We start from the raw sequence: 14705 nt of genomic DNA on the forward strand, positions 1-14705 counted from the left end.
CACACACACCCATCATTAAGAAATTGATGTTTTCAGTATTGGGGGGACCATACAATCTTGAGATCCATTGAAATCCAGACATTGAAATTTTTGACAAATCTAAAACTTTCGCTCCTCCCCATAGACAATAGGTTATGGTGGGGAGGCACATATCAAAAAGGCTCCATGGCTCTAATCATTTTAAAAAAATGTAAAACTACCATAATGCATCTTATAGGAGAGCTCTGTTAAAGTTCAGGGATAATACAAAAAACATTTCTTCTCAAGTAAGCCAGTTTTAACCAGAAAATAGTCTTTAACATAAAACTGGCACTTCATAGTAAACTACAAATTATTTTCTGATGAACGGAAGGATGGAAACTGAATTCATCCTGAAACTAAATTATATAATTTAAGCTGCTGTATATACTACAGATAAGAGATTCTCACAAAAATGTTTCCTTATATAAGCAATTCTTCCAGTGTTTCTTCAAATCTTGACTTGTTTATTTTGTTTCCTGATGCTGCACATTTCAAGGGCAGGCATCATAAAAAATATTTAACAATATTTACAGAGCTTAAATATGGAACACCATATGCTGTAACTCTGTCATATGGTGCATGTAATTTAGCTCTCCATTTTTATTTAATTTAGCCTCCCATATTTACATTTATGTCACAAATGTAAGTTAGCCCCTTATTTTTATATTAATGTCACATATTTAATTTAGCTCCCTATTTTTACTTTCTCGTATACGAAGTATAGGGAAAGTATTGAAATCATCCAAAGATCTGATGTCAAGATTTTAATGAATCTTGACGTTTTAGACCTGCCCAAGTTTCTCGTATTCGACGTATAGGGAAAGTATTGGAATCCTCCAAAAATTCCATTTCGGGATTTTGATGAATCTCAGCATTTCAGACCTCCCTGAATCTGAAAATACCATTTTTGTAATTATGTCTGTCTGTCTGTATTTGTGTATGTAAACACAATAACTGGAGTACACTTTCACTTAGGTCAACCAAATTTTGCATACAAGTATTAATTACAAAACATAGATTTCTGTCAACTTTTGGGCTTTTTACGTTAATCAGAAGTGGTACTTTACCTTTTATTCATGCAGCTGCAGAGTCCGATTTATTCAACATTACCTTTATAATAATTGTTCAATATATTATTAATTTGATTTGATTTGTTGTTGATGGTTCTTTAAATTACATAATATAAAAATCATTGTCTTGCGGTTTACTCCTCAAATATCCATCCCCATATCTGAGCATACGAGAAATTCTAGGGGAGACCACTTGTGATTTTTTATATTTTTATATTTATGTTTTCATACATTCTAATCCAACTCAGGGTCATGATGGCCCACCATTTCTCCAGGCATTATCATGATCATCAACCTAAATCACACGTCTTTATTGACCCATAATTAGGTCAAGTATCATTGTCAAAATTGTCATGCAAATTGGAAAATGAGACAACAGATCTAACCAAAGACTCAACAAAAAGCAAGGACAGACATTTTGCAAAAGCATTTTAATTTTTAAAACTGCATAAAGAGATATGTCATCATTAGAAAATATTGTACTTTTAACAGTATATAAAAGCTGTTTTCATAAAAATAAATAAAATATATAAAACAAACAGCCGCTTCCTCTTGCAATCAGTCCATTTTGTCTTGACTCATTGAGGTGGTCAAAATTTACAAAAAAACTATCTGCAGTAAGACAAGAAGGGAATAAATAGAATATTTTATGAAATGTTATACAATTCTCTCTCATAACCTAAAGCACTGTGACAGAAATTCAATTGCTTACATAAAATCAATTTTCTTCAAACAAACTGAATACAAAAATATGCCAAACTCCTTTAATATTACTTATTAATATCAGATAAAGTTATCAGTAAATCAAGTGTTGTTGAGATGAGGTTGAATATGGCAGCCGCCCCAAACATCATGTATTGCAATTCTAATGTGGTCAACCTGGAGTCTGCCTTCAGTTAAAAAAACTATGAGATGATCACTGAGCCCAAATCATGAGGTCATGAGTCTTAACAGGTGTGTCCTGAGGTGGTCTACCTGGTGGCTACACTGAAGAGATTAGTTTTTCTCTAAAAGGATATGGTTGCTTTGCTTTGTTAAGAGAACAATAGTATCTACATTCATCTCTCTTCATCTAACAGGAATACGTTAGATAGTCTGCAAAAAATTACTGAAAAGCTTAAATAGCAACTAAAGTAAAAAGTTACTTTGATTTCAATGCAGAAATATTTTCCCTGGACTTAATGCTCAATTTGACATTTTGCTTGAGACTTGGACCTGTGTATGTGTGACTGGGATTAGGAGGATTAGGATTAATGAATTTCCTGTGTTTTGTTATACACGTTTAATTTGATAGAAGCAATTAGAAACGCTCCATAACATTTTATCTGTTAAAAAAGAATGGTTTTCAAAAAAAAACTATATATATATAGTACACATGTGTGAAGATTATATATTAAAATATACTAAAATATATTAAATTACTGAGGACTGCATGTATAACAGTCAAAGCTAAAAAAGGATTACAACAGTGTTTTAGTTTTTAGTCACATTAATGGGAGTGTTTTAAAGTATCACTCATCATTTGTTGGTTTGGTCACCTTGAATATTTAAAAATTGGTCCAACTTTTAAATGAAATAAGACAAACAGAAGGTTTTTGAAACTATCAAAAGTTTACTAAAAAGGCAGTGTCTTTGGGGCAGAAGGCTCAGAAGTTAACTGTAATGTCATATATGTGAAATGCACCCCATGATGAAGATAGAAGAATATAGGCCAGTTTAAATGTCTTAATGTATGGTCATGGGATAACAAAGAACACTCCTTAGTCAAACTGCTCAAAAGCTACTCAGATTTACTCTGTATCTTGTTTAATAAAGCATTTGACCCAGTGCAATTCCCATATATTGGAATTTTCATGTGATCCCAGCCATCTTTATCACTTTATTGGCCACTCTACAAGAGTAAGGGCTTATCAGATGCCTGCATCAAAGAGTTCACTGTTCCAAGTCTTCACATGCAACATTTAGTCTTCATCTTCGCCAGCAGTCGCCGCCTCAAGAGCAGCAAGTGCTTCTGCCACTGCAATATCTTCTAGGATTACCTCTGTGTTAGGCAAATCCCTGTTCTCTACAGACTCTGTGGCTAGCAAAGTATAATGGCCTGTTGAAAGATTACCGTGTAAATCTCCATTGTGGAGAACATGTTCTTCTGTCTCTGTAGGGTCACTGCTCAAACTGCAATCATGAATGTTGTTTGTTGTAACAGCAGTGCTATCTGTAGAGTTCGGGATGCTTTGAAAGCTGTTTTCTACAGTACTGTGTTTGTTAGCTGTTGGCTCAAAAGTAACCACTTCCAAAAAACCAGTCTCTTCAGAGGGTACTACAATTATATCTTGTGGTACAGCAGGCTGATTGATTATTTCTGTTGATCCCTTATCTTGCTGACTTTGAGCTCCATCATCATCTAAAAGTGAACTGCTCACTGGACTGGGCAGAGAGTTGTTACCTTTTGGAGGAACTACTGAACCACACAGTTGATTCTGTGTCTTCTCTAAAATGCAGACTCCATTGGTGCTCACATGTTCCGAGCCATCTGGACAATCTCCACTTCCAAGCTCCGAAGTTGGCAACTGTGTCCTTTTGAGTACATTTTTATCCTCCTTACTATTTTCTATGTTTGATTTTTGTGATTCAGCTTTCTGGTCAGGTATAACTGATTTGTTAAATGCACGCCCATCAGTATAATTATTTTTTCCAATAAACTTATCCCGGTGTGGGAAAGTGGTGCTAGGAGCTTCACATCTTCGCCCACGAACTTCAACTGGAACAGAAGGATCAATTATGTAGCTGAAAAAACATAACAAAGTCTTTAAGGGTACAGAATGAATTTATAGCATACTGTATGCTGCTGTTTATGAGTTTTTTTTGCAGAAGTTTCTGGACTAATTTGGATGCAGAGAGAGTCTCAAAATAGCACATGAAATATATTTTTTAAAGTGATGGTGCTGTGTCATCACTTGTTACCAGAGACAAAAAAAAAAAAACATTTAAATTGTAAAAATATGCCTCACTGACATAATACTAAATGGAAAAGTCCAGACAACATAAAACTTTTAAGCACAATAAAAAAATGGAAATAAAGCTGAGCTTCTACCCATCAGCTTTGGAAAGTATGTGCAACATAAAATATGTTACACAAGTAAATTAATGATATCAAATTAAAGCAGCACAACACACACAATATTTTATGAGAGTAATGAGGAAACCAGCTGGCTTTCAATGTAACTTTTGCCCAAACCTCATGTAATCATGTCCCTACCCATACTGTACTATATGCCTGCGTGATAACATTATTTATCAATGATTTTTGATATATATTTTTGTTTGAGCAATCTCTATTGTCAGTTTGAACTCATTTATTTCATAATCAAAGTCTAGGTGATTTTTGTTCATCCTATTTGAAAACTAAATACATCTGCAGTCAGTTTAATCTGTTATCTTCTCTTTCTGTATTTAATAGGCCCAGGTCAACCTGAAGCAAATGAACAGAATTCTTATTTGGCTTATTTGGTTATCTGGAGGGATACAGAATCCACAGAATTTGCTGATATAAGTGTCTTAATCATAATGTGACAAATACATTTTACTTTACTGGACCTTATTCCCACCGCTGTCTGTGAATTGAAATAGTTACTGTTCCATAAGTAAAAGAAAATATATTTATCTTGCCAAACATTTTTCCATCCATTAGCTTTTTATTTTCCTTCCTAAATTGGAAACAAAGGTGGCAGACTTTTGTCTGAGGAACATTAAATCAACTGATTAAAGCCTGCACCTAAACAAATACTACAGCATACCATAATTTATTAAAGGCACATGAGCGCCTCCTCATGAGTCATGTAACAGGTAAACTGAGTTGTGTAAAGCCAGGCTTGTAACACTCATAGTTATGGTAGTTTTCTCTCCAAAATCTTGAAAGGGAACCATGTATTCTACATGCAATTTCATGGAGTGAAGCAGAATTGTAGTTACAGAAGAACCTGAGTATTTTGACACGATTCTGATTTGTAAGTCTTGTTCTAAACCTAAGGAAGAGTTTAAATTAGTTTTTAAATACACAAACCTCAAAGCACACAAGACACTCAGCTACAAAATACTGAAAAGCATGTTAAGAATAGTCAAGGACTCTTTCAATTTGCCTTGAAATATATTGGCACAGTTTAGTTGACAGCATCAATGACAGCTAAACTTTTACTGTTTATTGTTAGCTTCCACAAATTCAATTTGTAAAATAATTTGTTATACATAGACAGCATAAGTAAAACTTAAATTTGACTCAAAGCCCAAGAAATAATGTGCTTAGTGTGGGACATTGCAGGTAATAATAAAATAAACTGGGCAGCTGAATATTTGAAAAATAGATGTACACTGACATTATTGAGGGATCTCTTTCAGTGCTTCTTTAATGTATGCAAATGTAACATAATATTTTCAATCCTATTTAACCCAATTCAAGATTAAAGGAGGCCAGGACCTATCCTGTCTTGACAATACTGGACGCAAGGCTGGAGACTGCCCTGGCCAGGGTACCAGCCCTTCACACAGAAATACTTAAAAAAAAAAATTGTTACGTTAAACAATAATTTCAAATCACCATAATTCATAAGACATCCTAGGCATAATTTTAATTCTTTGTGACCTCCAAGTTGGGTCAGCTTGGGAGACTATGAACATCACACATACCGTATATTAATATTATCTTTATTGAGCAGATGTCCTTACACAAAACCAAAAGGCATACATCTGAGAGTTTGGAAAGAATGTAGAGAAAAAGCTCAGTATTACATAAAATCCTAGGACAATGATAATAAATTAGCAACATGGCAAAAATACAATTATCTAACAGTTAAAGCAAGCTCTGTGTATCTAAATGAGAGCAAAGGACCAGACGATTTAAGCTAGGACTGAAATTCTTTGTGAAGAGGTGCATCTCCAAGAATCATCTGACAGTTGACATGTGGAACAGTACAACCTGTTCATCTCATATACCAAGAGGATGCTAAGCAATCAAAGTGTTACGAGAACCCAGCAAAACAAGATTCCCAAAATGATTGAATATTGCAGTACAAAACTTGTCACAAGAAAAAACAAGGAAATAAGCTTGTGTTTTTTTCTGTGCTGACAAATGACTCACAAATTCCGGAAGTACATCCTGAAGTCAGGCATAGGATATGTAAAATTATACTTTTTTTAGCTGATACATAGGGCAAAAAATAATCAGAGGCATACTGATTTCCCAATTATGAATTCCTATCTATTGAAAGAATTTGAAAATCTGATACTTTTATTTATGTTAGACTATATTTTATTCCCCATGTAACCAGTGTATTATAAAATATGTATGTTTACTTTGAAAAAGTATATACTATTTATGCTTAATTTTCACATAAACTGGGGACTTCATGTAGAGTGCAAAAGTACATGAAGCCAATTGTTACTCTTACCAAAATAGTGATAATTTTTAGAAGATAATGGGCAAAATCAACTCTATATTTTTTTAACTTTGTAAGAGTTCTAATTTTCACACAAGTATTTTTAATTTAGTAGATGGATTTAACATTTGCCTTACCTTTTAATCATTCGACAGCATCTGCACCCCATTTGGCCAGATTCTATTCACTATCTGCGCATGTATAAAAAATCAGAAATTAAAAAGTGACAAATTATTTACAATATTTTATGCAATGTTAGACTTGTGTATTAGCTCTAAAACAACATAACATGAAATACTTAATCCAATTCTATGTCAAATGGGAATAGAACCTGACATGCAGCATCAGACACTAAACATGACTCAACCCTGGATTGGGCTGCAGTCCACTGTAAGATCAGTTGTAATACAAGCACCTCAATTTAAAAGTTGCACATTAAACAAATGAGTCAAACGGTGACTTTTATTTACAAGTATTTAATCATATTAATTTGTTGAAACCCCAATAAACAAAATATGACTAAAAGTTGTAATGTTGTAGAAACTTCAATATATAATAAATATGGTAAAACTATAAGATTATAAGGCACATAGTTGTTTGCTTGTAGAATAAAGTAAACTATACTGTACTTAGTAAAGTGGAAAAGAAATTGAGATTTTTATATAATTAGAGGGCTTTGCTAACTAAGTAATATGGTTTAGTTAAGTTTAATATAAGAAACTAAAGGACACATCATCCAGTATTTGAATATCAAAATATTTTTCAATTATCTCATATATTTCCATAGTAACTTTGCTTTAGCTTACAATAGGCAACATTAATGAGACACTGGAAATTCATTATAGACCACACTGATTGCCATATGGTGATAAAAGCATACAGACAACACTGAGGGTTTATCAGGTTAATGATGTGAAATATATAGAAATGAATAACTGTATTGTATACTTCCTAAAGACAAATGGAACACAAAACAAATTCCTTTAACAGTCTGAATACAGTTGTACTGATTCCATGAATACTGTCAGACACAACAATCCTCTTAGACTGAGAACAGTCAAGAACAATAAAAACTAACTCTTCTCTGAAGGGTGCAGGTCTGTAAAAACAGGAAGAGAAGAATAAGAAATTGATAAGCACAGACTACTTCAAATCAAAATAGAACAATAACAATTTAGTGATATTGCAAAGCTACAGCATAGACCTACACAAATGAGGAAAATAAAGTATAGGAGATATACTAGGAAACAAACAATGTAATCAACTAAGAAAATGCCAAAAGCAATTGTTCATTCTGTTGACTTGGGAAGGATCAGACAGCAAAAGAAAAGAAAATTAACATTTTCACTTTAAGCTTTGAAAGAACAAATGATAGAAGAATATTTGTTTGAGATCGACAGGAAAAAAAATAAATTGGAAGCCACAAAAGCATATTTTCAACACCACCGCATAAAAAGATACTCTTTAATTTCAGGTTCAGGTTGAAATTTACTATCATGTATTCAAAGTACAAAGAGACTCTTACAACATATGTATGTCTCCCACTGACTAGTGATAGTAGCATAACACCAAAAACAGACAACAGACAATGAATCTACAGTAAAAGCAGTCATTAATGCAGAATCAGAAGATACTGTCACATGTGTGCCTGGGGACCTTCTTCCAGGCTCTGATGAGTTAAGCGATACCTCTCAAAGAAGAGAGGGGACACTGGCACTAACTGTATCTCTACATAATTCCAAGAAGACGCCAAAGGAGAACTCCTACCCCTGTCTGCAGCACACTGACATAGATCCATTCCTTCTGACCCAGACACCATGACAACAGGCATTCTTCAGAAAATAGCGTTGCAATTTGATCAAGCAGGCAGCGAGGATAGAGCTCCTGTTATTGCTTCTGTGATTTGTTGTCAGTCTGTGCAAAACTTACCTTATTTTTTGCTGTGAGCATGGTCTTTTTGTTAATTTTATTTTGACAATTAAACAAGGTAGCCCGGCTGGTACCCCAACATTTCACCTGGCATACCTTGGTCTGTTTCCCCTGGTCACAATATATATAAGTTAATGTAGAGGTCAGTATAACTAATTTTACAGGCCTGAGGTAAACTGTCCCAGAATCTAGGGGTATACAGTAAATTCCACTGATCCTGTACCATTCATTAAAATAGTGGAGGAAGAAAAGTGACAGTACAGAATATCTTCAGCAAAACAGGTGGGGTAACTGCTTTAAAGACCTATTCAAATCAGTCTGGAAATTCTTTCTCCTTAGTTCTATGAGGTTTTTTGAGGGAAAAAAACACCAGATGTATTAACATTTTAGGGGAAATGTGTTTAGTGAATATGTCTAGGTAAAAAAATGTTACCTAAATATTTGCTTTATTCTTATCTATTTGGCCAAGCCTGAATCAAAGAACCATGTCTCAGTAATATTCTGAACTGACATTACCACCCTCAGTATTGCTTTGTGGTCCTGAGCTAAGCGCATGCTGTAGGAGGATGTTAAGCAGCCAATCAGAATGGATTCCATTGTGTACCCACAGAGGTAGGTAAACACAGATGGAAGCATATAGACTTTTCTCAGGCATCTGAGGAAATAAAAACATTGGAGAGACTTCTTATTAACAGCCAGAATGTATTGTGGTATTGATGGTGATCCCATGAAATCAAAACTACTTTTCCAGACCATTTCAACTTATATACAGTACAGCAGATGGGTGTATGGATTAGCTTCTCATTGCTAATGTCTATGATCTGTGTATTAGTTTAGCTGATATTAAGGAGGATGTTGCTCTTGCAGTACTGTAAGCACACTTATTGGTGAGCAAGGCTACAACTGTGGTGTGATCTGCAAGCTTAAAAGAGTTGTGTTTGGCCAAAATATCATAGGTGTACAATGAATGCAGCACGAGACTCACCACACTACCCTGTGTATTGTTTGTGCAGTGTTAGGAGGTGATCCTGTCAATCTACACATATTGTGTTTTGCCAGTTAGGTAGGACAGAGGCCAGTTGCTACTAAAATCCCATGGCTAGGAGCTTGATCAGCAGTCTTGATGGAATAACAGTGCACTTTGTTGAGCTATATTTAAAGAGTTCTATGGCATAGCCCTTTTTATTATCCAGTTGTGTCTAGATGGCAAGAAATACAAGCTATATGGCATACCATATGGACCGGTTGTTGAGATAAACAAACTGAATGTGTTCCAAGCTATCAGGAATATTATGTTTATTGTGCTCAGTTCCAGTCTCTCAAAGTATTTTATCACAATGAGAGCAAGTTGCACTGGTTGGTAATCATTAAGGCAGCTCTTTTCTGTTTTGTTTGGTATAAGGGTAATTTTTGTCTTTTTAAGCAGGTGGGAATTGTGGCTTTTTCTACTTATTCTTTACTATATTACCCTCACACGTTTTTCTTTGAAGTCCATCATTACATTGAACACAATGTTCTTAGGTGATTCTTCAACTTAGAAAACTCAAAAATGTCACTTGGTGACAGACCTAACGAATACAATTACAGCAGAAGCACTGCAATGTACTTACAGGGCAGAAACACCTTAACAGACGGTTAACAGTAAATAGGTGCATTGTCATGTTGGAGACTGCAATATTTGGTAATTTTGGTTGAATTAGGTTATACCAGTGAAAAATTATTTCCCACAATCAAACATTATTTTTGTGCATTCTGTAGGACTTGCGCTTTTGTGAAGTTTCTTGTAAGACTTAATAGCACAATGTTCTCTCATATTCTTCTGCTGCATTTGTAACAGAGTTCACAAACATACTTTTAGTTATTTAATGTTTTCTTGGAGTTACTTAAAGTGCTGTTGCATCCATGAGCAAAATGGTCAAAAACTGCTAAATGGTTATGGGGGCAGTAGTGCCATGACACTTTTTAAAAAAAAATTAGTGTGATTGATTATGTGTAAAGTTTTAGCTAAATTAGTTTTGTGTGATTGTTTTAAGAGTATGCATGGTTCAGTTTGGCATTTATACTGGAATTTTTGTATAAAATCTACCTATCCACAACCACAAACAAAGAGTAAATCATTAACGATTTAACAAAAGTACACACAATGTTGATTATTCAAGAAGAATATACTATATAATAATTGCAAAAACAGAGATGGTGTTCTGATTATTTAGTAGCTGGAGCACTGTCATTTAATATTTATGATTTTTTTTTTTTTTTTTGTAAGCAAAAATCTTGACAACCCACGTGTCTGCAAATGCTAGGCTTTATAAAGACTACACAGTAGACATTCAGGTGCAATTTGATGCTCCATGTCACAATGACTTTCAATAATAGCTGTCATTTTGGTACTGTGCAAATTTACAGTTTATTAATGAGTACTTTTAGACTCTAGGACTACTAAACATCTCTGTCAAATGTCACTTCATCCTTTTAATAAATCTTCATCACTTTCTATCTTCAGTTTTGGATATTTATTATGCTCTTAGTACAATGTTTAATATACTGTGTTGACAGTATATAATTTTTATTATCATTCAAAACTGAAAAATTTTTGCAGTCAGCAAGATAGATGTAGAGTAAAAGAAATGTAAATGTAATTATCCACAAAGTCTATGTAAATTAAAACTGATAAGTCTAAGGTGGAGCTGTTTAGTTGCAAACAGATGTTGCCTTTGGTACAAACCATAATTGTGTTTTAAAGAACCTATAAACATCTGTAAATTGCATTGGTCAGATCATTATGTTTTAGGGCTGCTTTAGACATTGAAAAGACTATTGCCACTGACTCAACAATAATTTCTATCAGTATGCAAAATCATCTGTTCAAAAACTGAGGCTAAATTGAAAATGGATTTTGCAACAAGACAACAACCCAGACCCCTTTAGTGAATTCTTAGCTAAATGGAAATGGAGCTTTGAAACTGCAGGAGCTTCTTGAACCTACAGTTTAAACAGTTCTATATATTCCCTCCTCTCAATGTAAACTACTACCAGATACAAATGTGTAAAATCATGTAATGAAGCTAGGGTGGCCCTCTTCTTTACACCCCAGGATGATGTGCTTTTTGTTCAATTGACAGATTTGTTCATATTAGTTTACTGAGAAAAAATGAGGAAACAATTTGAACAAATTCCTGTATTTTAAAAGATACAAGATTTTTCAGGTAGAGGATTTACTTTATGTTCTTCCTTACTGAGATTATATCTTGCTCAGATTGCTGTAACAAACAGCAGCTATATTATGAAGGCTACTGGCTATCTTGATTATCACAAAGTGTGGAAAGTTGCAGTGACCACTGGCATCCATTTTCTTAATATAATGACAAAATTGTTAACTGAAATCCATGCATGATCAAATTAATTAGCCCAGCTCCCACTCTGTTGTCTTGAAAATTAATAATTTCACTTCTTCGTGGTGCTCAAAAAATGTTTACAGATACCATGACTTTAAGTTCACAAAAATATCCTAATATTAAATATTTTTGGTTGATAGTGGCATCTCTGACACAAAAGGGAAGTTATTGTTTATTATAATTAAAAAGAATCAAGAAACCATGTAAGGGAGACAATAGCTTGCCAGCTAAATTGGCGTCATTTTCACTTGTGTGTATCATTTATTTAGTTACATTTTTTTCTATAGATTTTTTTTTTTTAAACCAGAACAATCCAATGTTATGCTAGTCATTTAGATATATAATAATGACATAACAGACATAACCATTTACTTCAAAATGAATTCATAGAAAAGAAAAGAAAAAATACAAAAAGGGATAAAACAAGACTCAAGACAGTTATCTTAACCAATATATTTTGTTAAAAAAAGTTGATGTGTTGAAAGGTTTTAATGTTTCCTTGTCTATTTTGCTGATCTTTTTCACAAAAGAGAATATAGACTGCAAGGAATTTTTGCCAAAGGTAAGAGGACAAACTTACCTTACCTCTTGACATGAGGTAAAGGAGACGAATATCTAGTTAAATTACATGTTCCATTTATTGCTCCACTTAAAAAAAATTAGTGTATGACTGCAGAGCAAATATCAAGTTATATTTTCCATGACACCATTAAAATTGGTCATGCTGCAAAAATGAACTCTCAGGCCTATTCTGGTTAAACCATGCTTTTTGTAAAGCATACTCAAACCCAAAACGTCAACTTGCATAGAAGCATCAACACCACTGGCAAGCAAAGGAAACCCATACAGTTAGTGCTGCAATTTGCTAATTTAAAATGATACATTGTCTGCTAATGTTATGCCTGATGTAATTATCACGATGCAAAAGGAGACTTTTACAAATTAACCAGGAAATTAACGTCTTTCTTTACAGACTTTCTAGAGAGCAAAAATGAGAAATCAGCAAAGGTCTTGTGTTTTTTTATGTTATCTCATTGGACAGAGTTGCATATTAAGTAAGTACTGTATGTTGGTTTTCTGCATGTGTGCCAATGCTACATTTTCGATCGACACAACCTGCCTTCGACTTATTAACGTGTGAAACTGCAGCATTGCATTCTGCATGACAAAGGTTTTTTTGTCCTCTTCTTTGTTGCTTTTGTACTTTCAAGCATATTGTCTGTGAATTGAAAATATGATGGTCTTTATTTGCGCCGTAATCGTGCATTGGCCCTTCATGAAAAAGCAGTGCCCCTCAGCTAAGTTTGTTCTGGTTCTGACCCTGTAATAAACAAAAAAGGAGGTCAATTTGACCCGATATAAAGTTTTGGAGTTTTTTTTTTTCCTACTTCAATGTCTGTACCTGATTTGTTATCTGCCTGTGATGTTCTTAATAGCTTGAGTATATGCAAGGGCCTTTGGTGGTAGTGAAGTGTGGGGAGGGATTTTGAGTTTCACCACCCTAGGGCCCATAGGGTCTGAATCCAGCCTTCCATTTCCCATTGAAAGTGTTTCAACATCATAGTTCTGCCATGTCATGTTGCCCCTCACTAACCCTTAATCATGTTTTCCTGTGCCAAACTGAGTCACTCACTCACCACCTGGGGTGCAAAAGCGTCACACAATCCACTTGTTTTTCTTACCTCTGTGAACCGTCAATCCAAGTGAGTATCTGTACTGCCACCAAACTGCACAAAAGGATGCTGCAGAGAGCATCTTTTAAGTGCTTTAAGTGTGTCCCATAATTGTTGTTTCCTGAGCATTATGTAAGGCTGTTGCTACGATCAATCTTGCAGTCTCAATTGTAGCTCACAGATTTTTGCAGAAGGGCTCCCTCAGACACTAATACATACTGTATATTACACATATATAACACATATATTAGGTGATGTTTAGATGCTTAAGCTAAGTGATATCAGAGCTAAGATTTTAGCTCGTTGGCAGCATGCCAGTGTGGATAGCTCACACTCAAGACCCTCATGTTGTTTTATTGTAATTTGGCAGCTTTGTTTTGCTTTATGGGAGATGAGAAAAAAAATAGTCTACAAAAAAAAAATTACACAAGCGAAACACTGCCATAATTATACAATAACTACATAAATGTAAAAAAATATTATTAATAAAATCTACAGCTGGCATGTTGTTACACTGTTGCTTGTTCTTAGGCAAATGTTAAAAAATGTATCATTTTATGTATCTTTTATCTTTAATAGATAGACTACCTTTGATATTTTTATATACCTTAGTTTATTAGGGATGATCGTGGAACACTCAATGCAGGAAGAGCAGACTTAAATGCAGCCTACTACTTCTTAAAATGAAGAACAAGAGCCAAGGGAGGGCTCTTAGCATTGTAACATAAAATGGGAAAAAAAAAAACAAAAAGAATGTTGCAGTGCTTCTGTTCAGTGAAACTGGCCAATCCTTTGACATTTGGCGGCGAAGTGATTATAGATTTTCCAAAACACTCTGTAGTAGTGTTGGCAGTAAAACAACCACTAGAGTTAGCAAAGTTAGCAGCTGTTTTTTCCCTTGCCATTGGGGTATCACTAACATTTTAAGTACAGGTATCAGAATTTTTCACAGTTCTGTGTGTTTCCTTTTGCAAATAAAACCTCAAGGGTTCTTTATCAAGATATCGTTAATATTTATCTTGCCTTGTTCATGTTTCCATCCAACTGGAACTGCCTACATACTGTAACTTGTAAATTCAGTAAAATGCTAGTTGATAGCTTCCTCTTAATGTCACATGACATGCTTTGAATGGCTTTGACTGGTAAAATTTAAAGTCAATTTTATTTTCTAAACCTTATTAAACAGAG

At 34.3% G+C, this 14705-nt stretch overlaps 1 protein-coding gene across 1 annotated transcript in view; it reads right to left on the bottom strand.

The window, feature by feature from the left end:
- Positions 1–1512: 1512 nt before the first annotated feature.
- The window catches only part of LOC114651909 (uncharacterized), a 57947-nt gene continuing 44754 nt past the window's right edge, over positions 1513–14705 (bottom strand). Inside the window, exons 2-3 of the mRNA XM_028801990.2 lie at positions 6658–6711; positions 1513–3875 (exon numbers count right to left, since the gene is read on the bottom strand). Coding sequence (XP_028657823.1) covers positions 3053–3875; positions 6658–6689 — 855 coding nt within the window. The 5' untranslated portion in view covers positions 6690–6711 and the 3' untranslated portion in view covers positions 1513–3052. The remainder of the gene's footprint in view (positions 3876–6657; positions 6712–14705) is intronic.

Source organism: Erpetoichthys calabaricus, chromosome 5 (assembly GCF_900747795.2).
Source record: "Erpetoichthys calabaricus chromosome 5, fErpCal1.3, whole genome shotgun sequence".
In the NCBI taxonomy this organism is placed as follows: domain Eukaryota; kingdom Metazoa; phylum Chordata; class Cladistia; order Polypteriformes; family Polypteridae; genus Erpetoichthys; species Erpetoichthys calabaricus.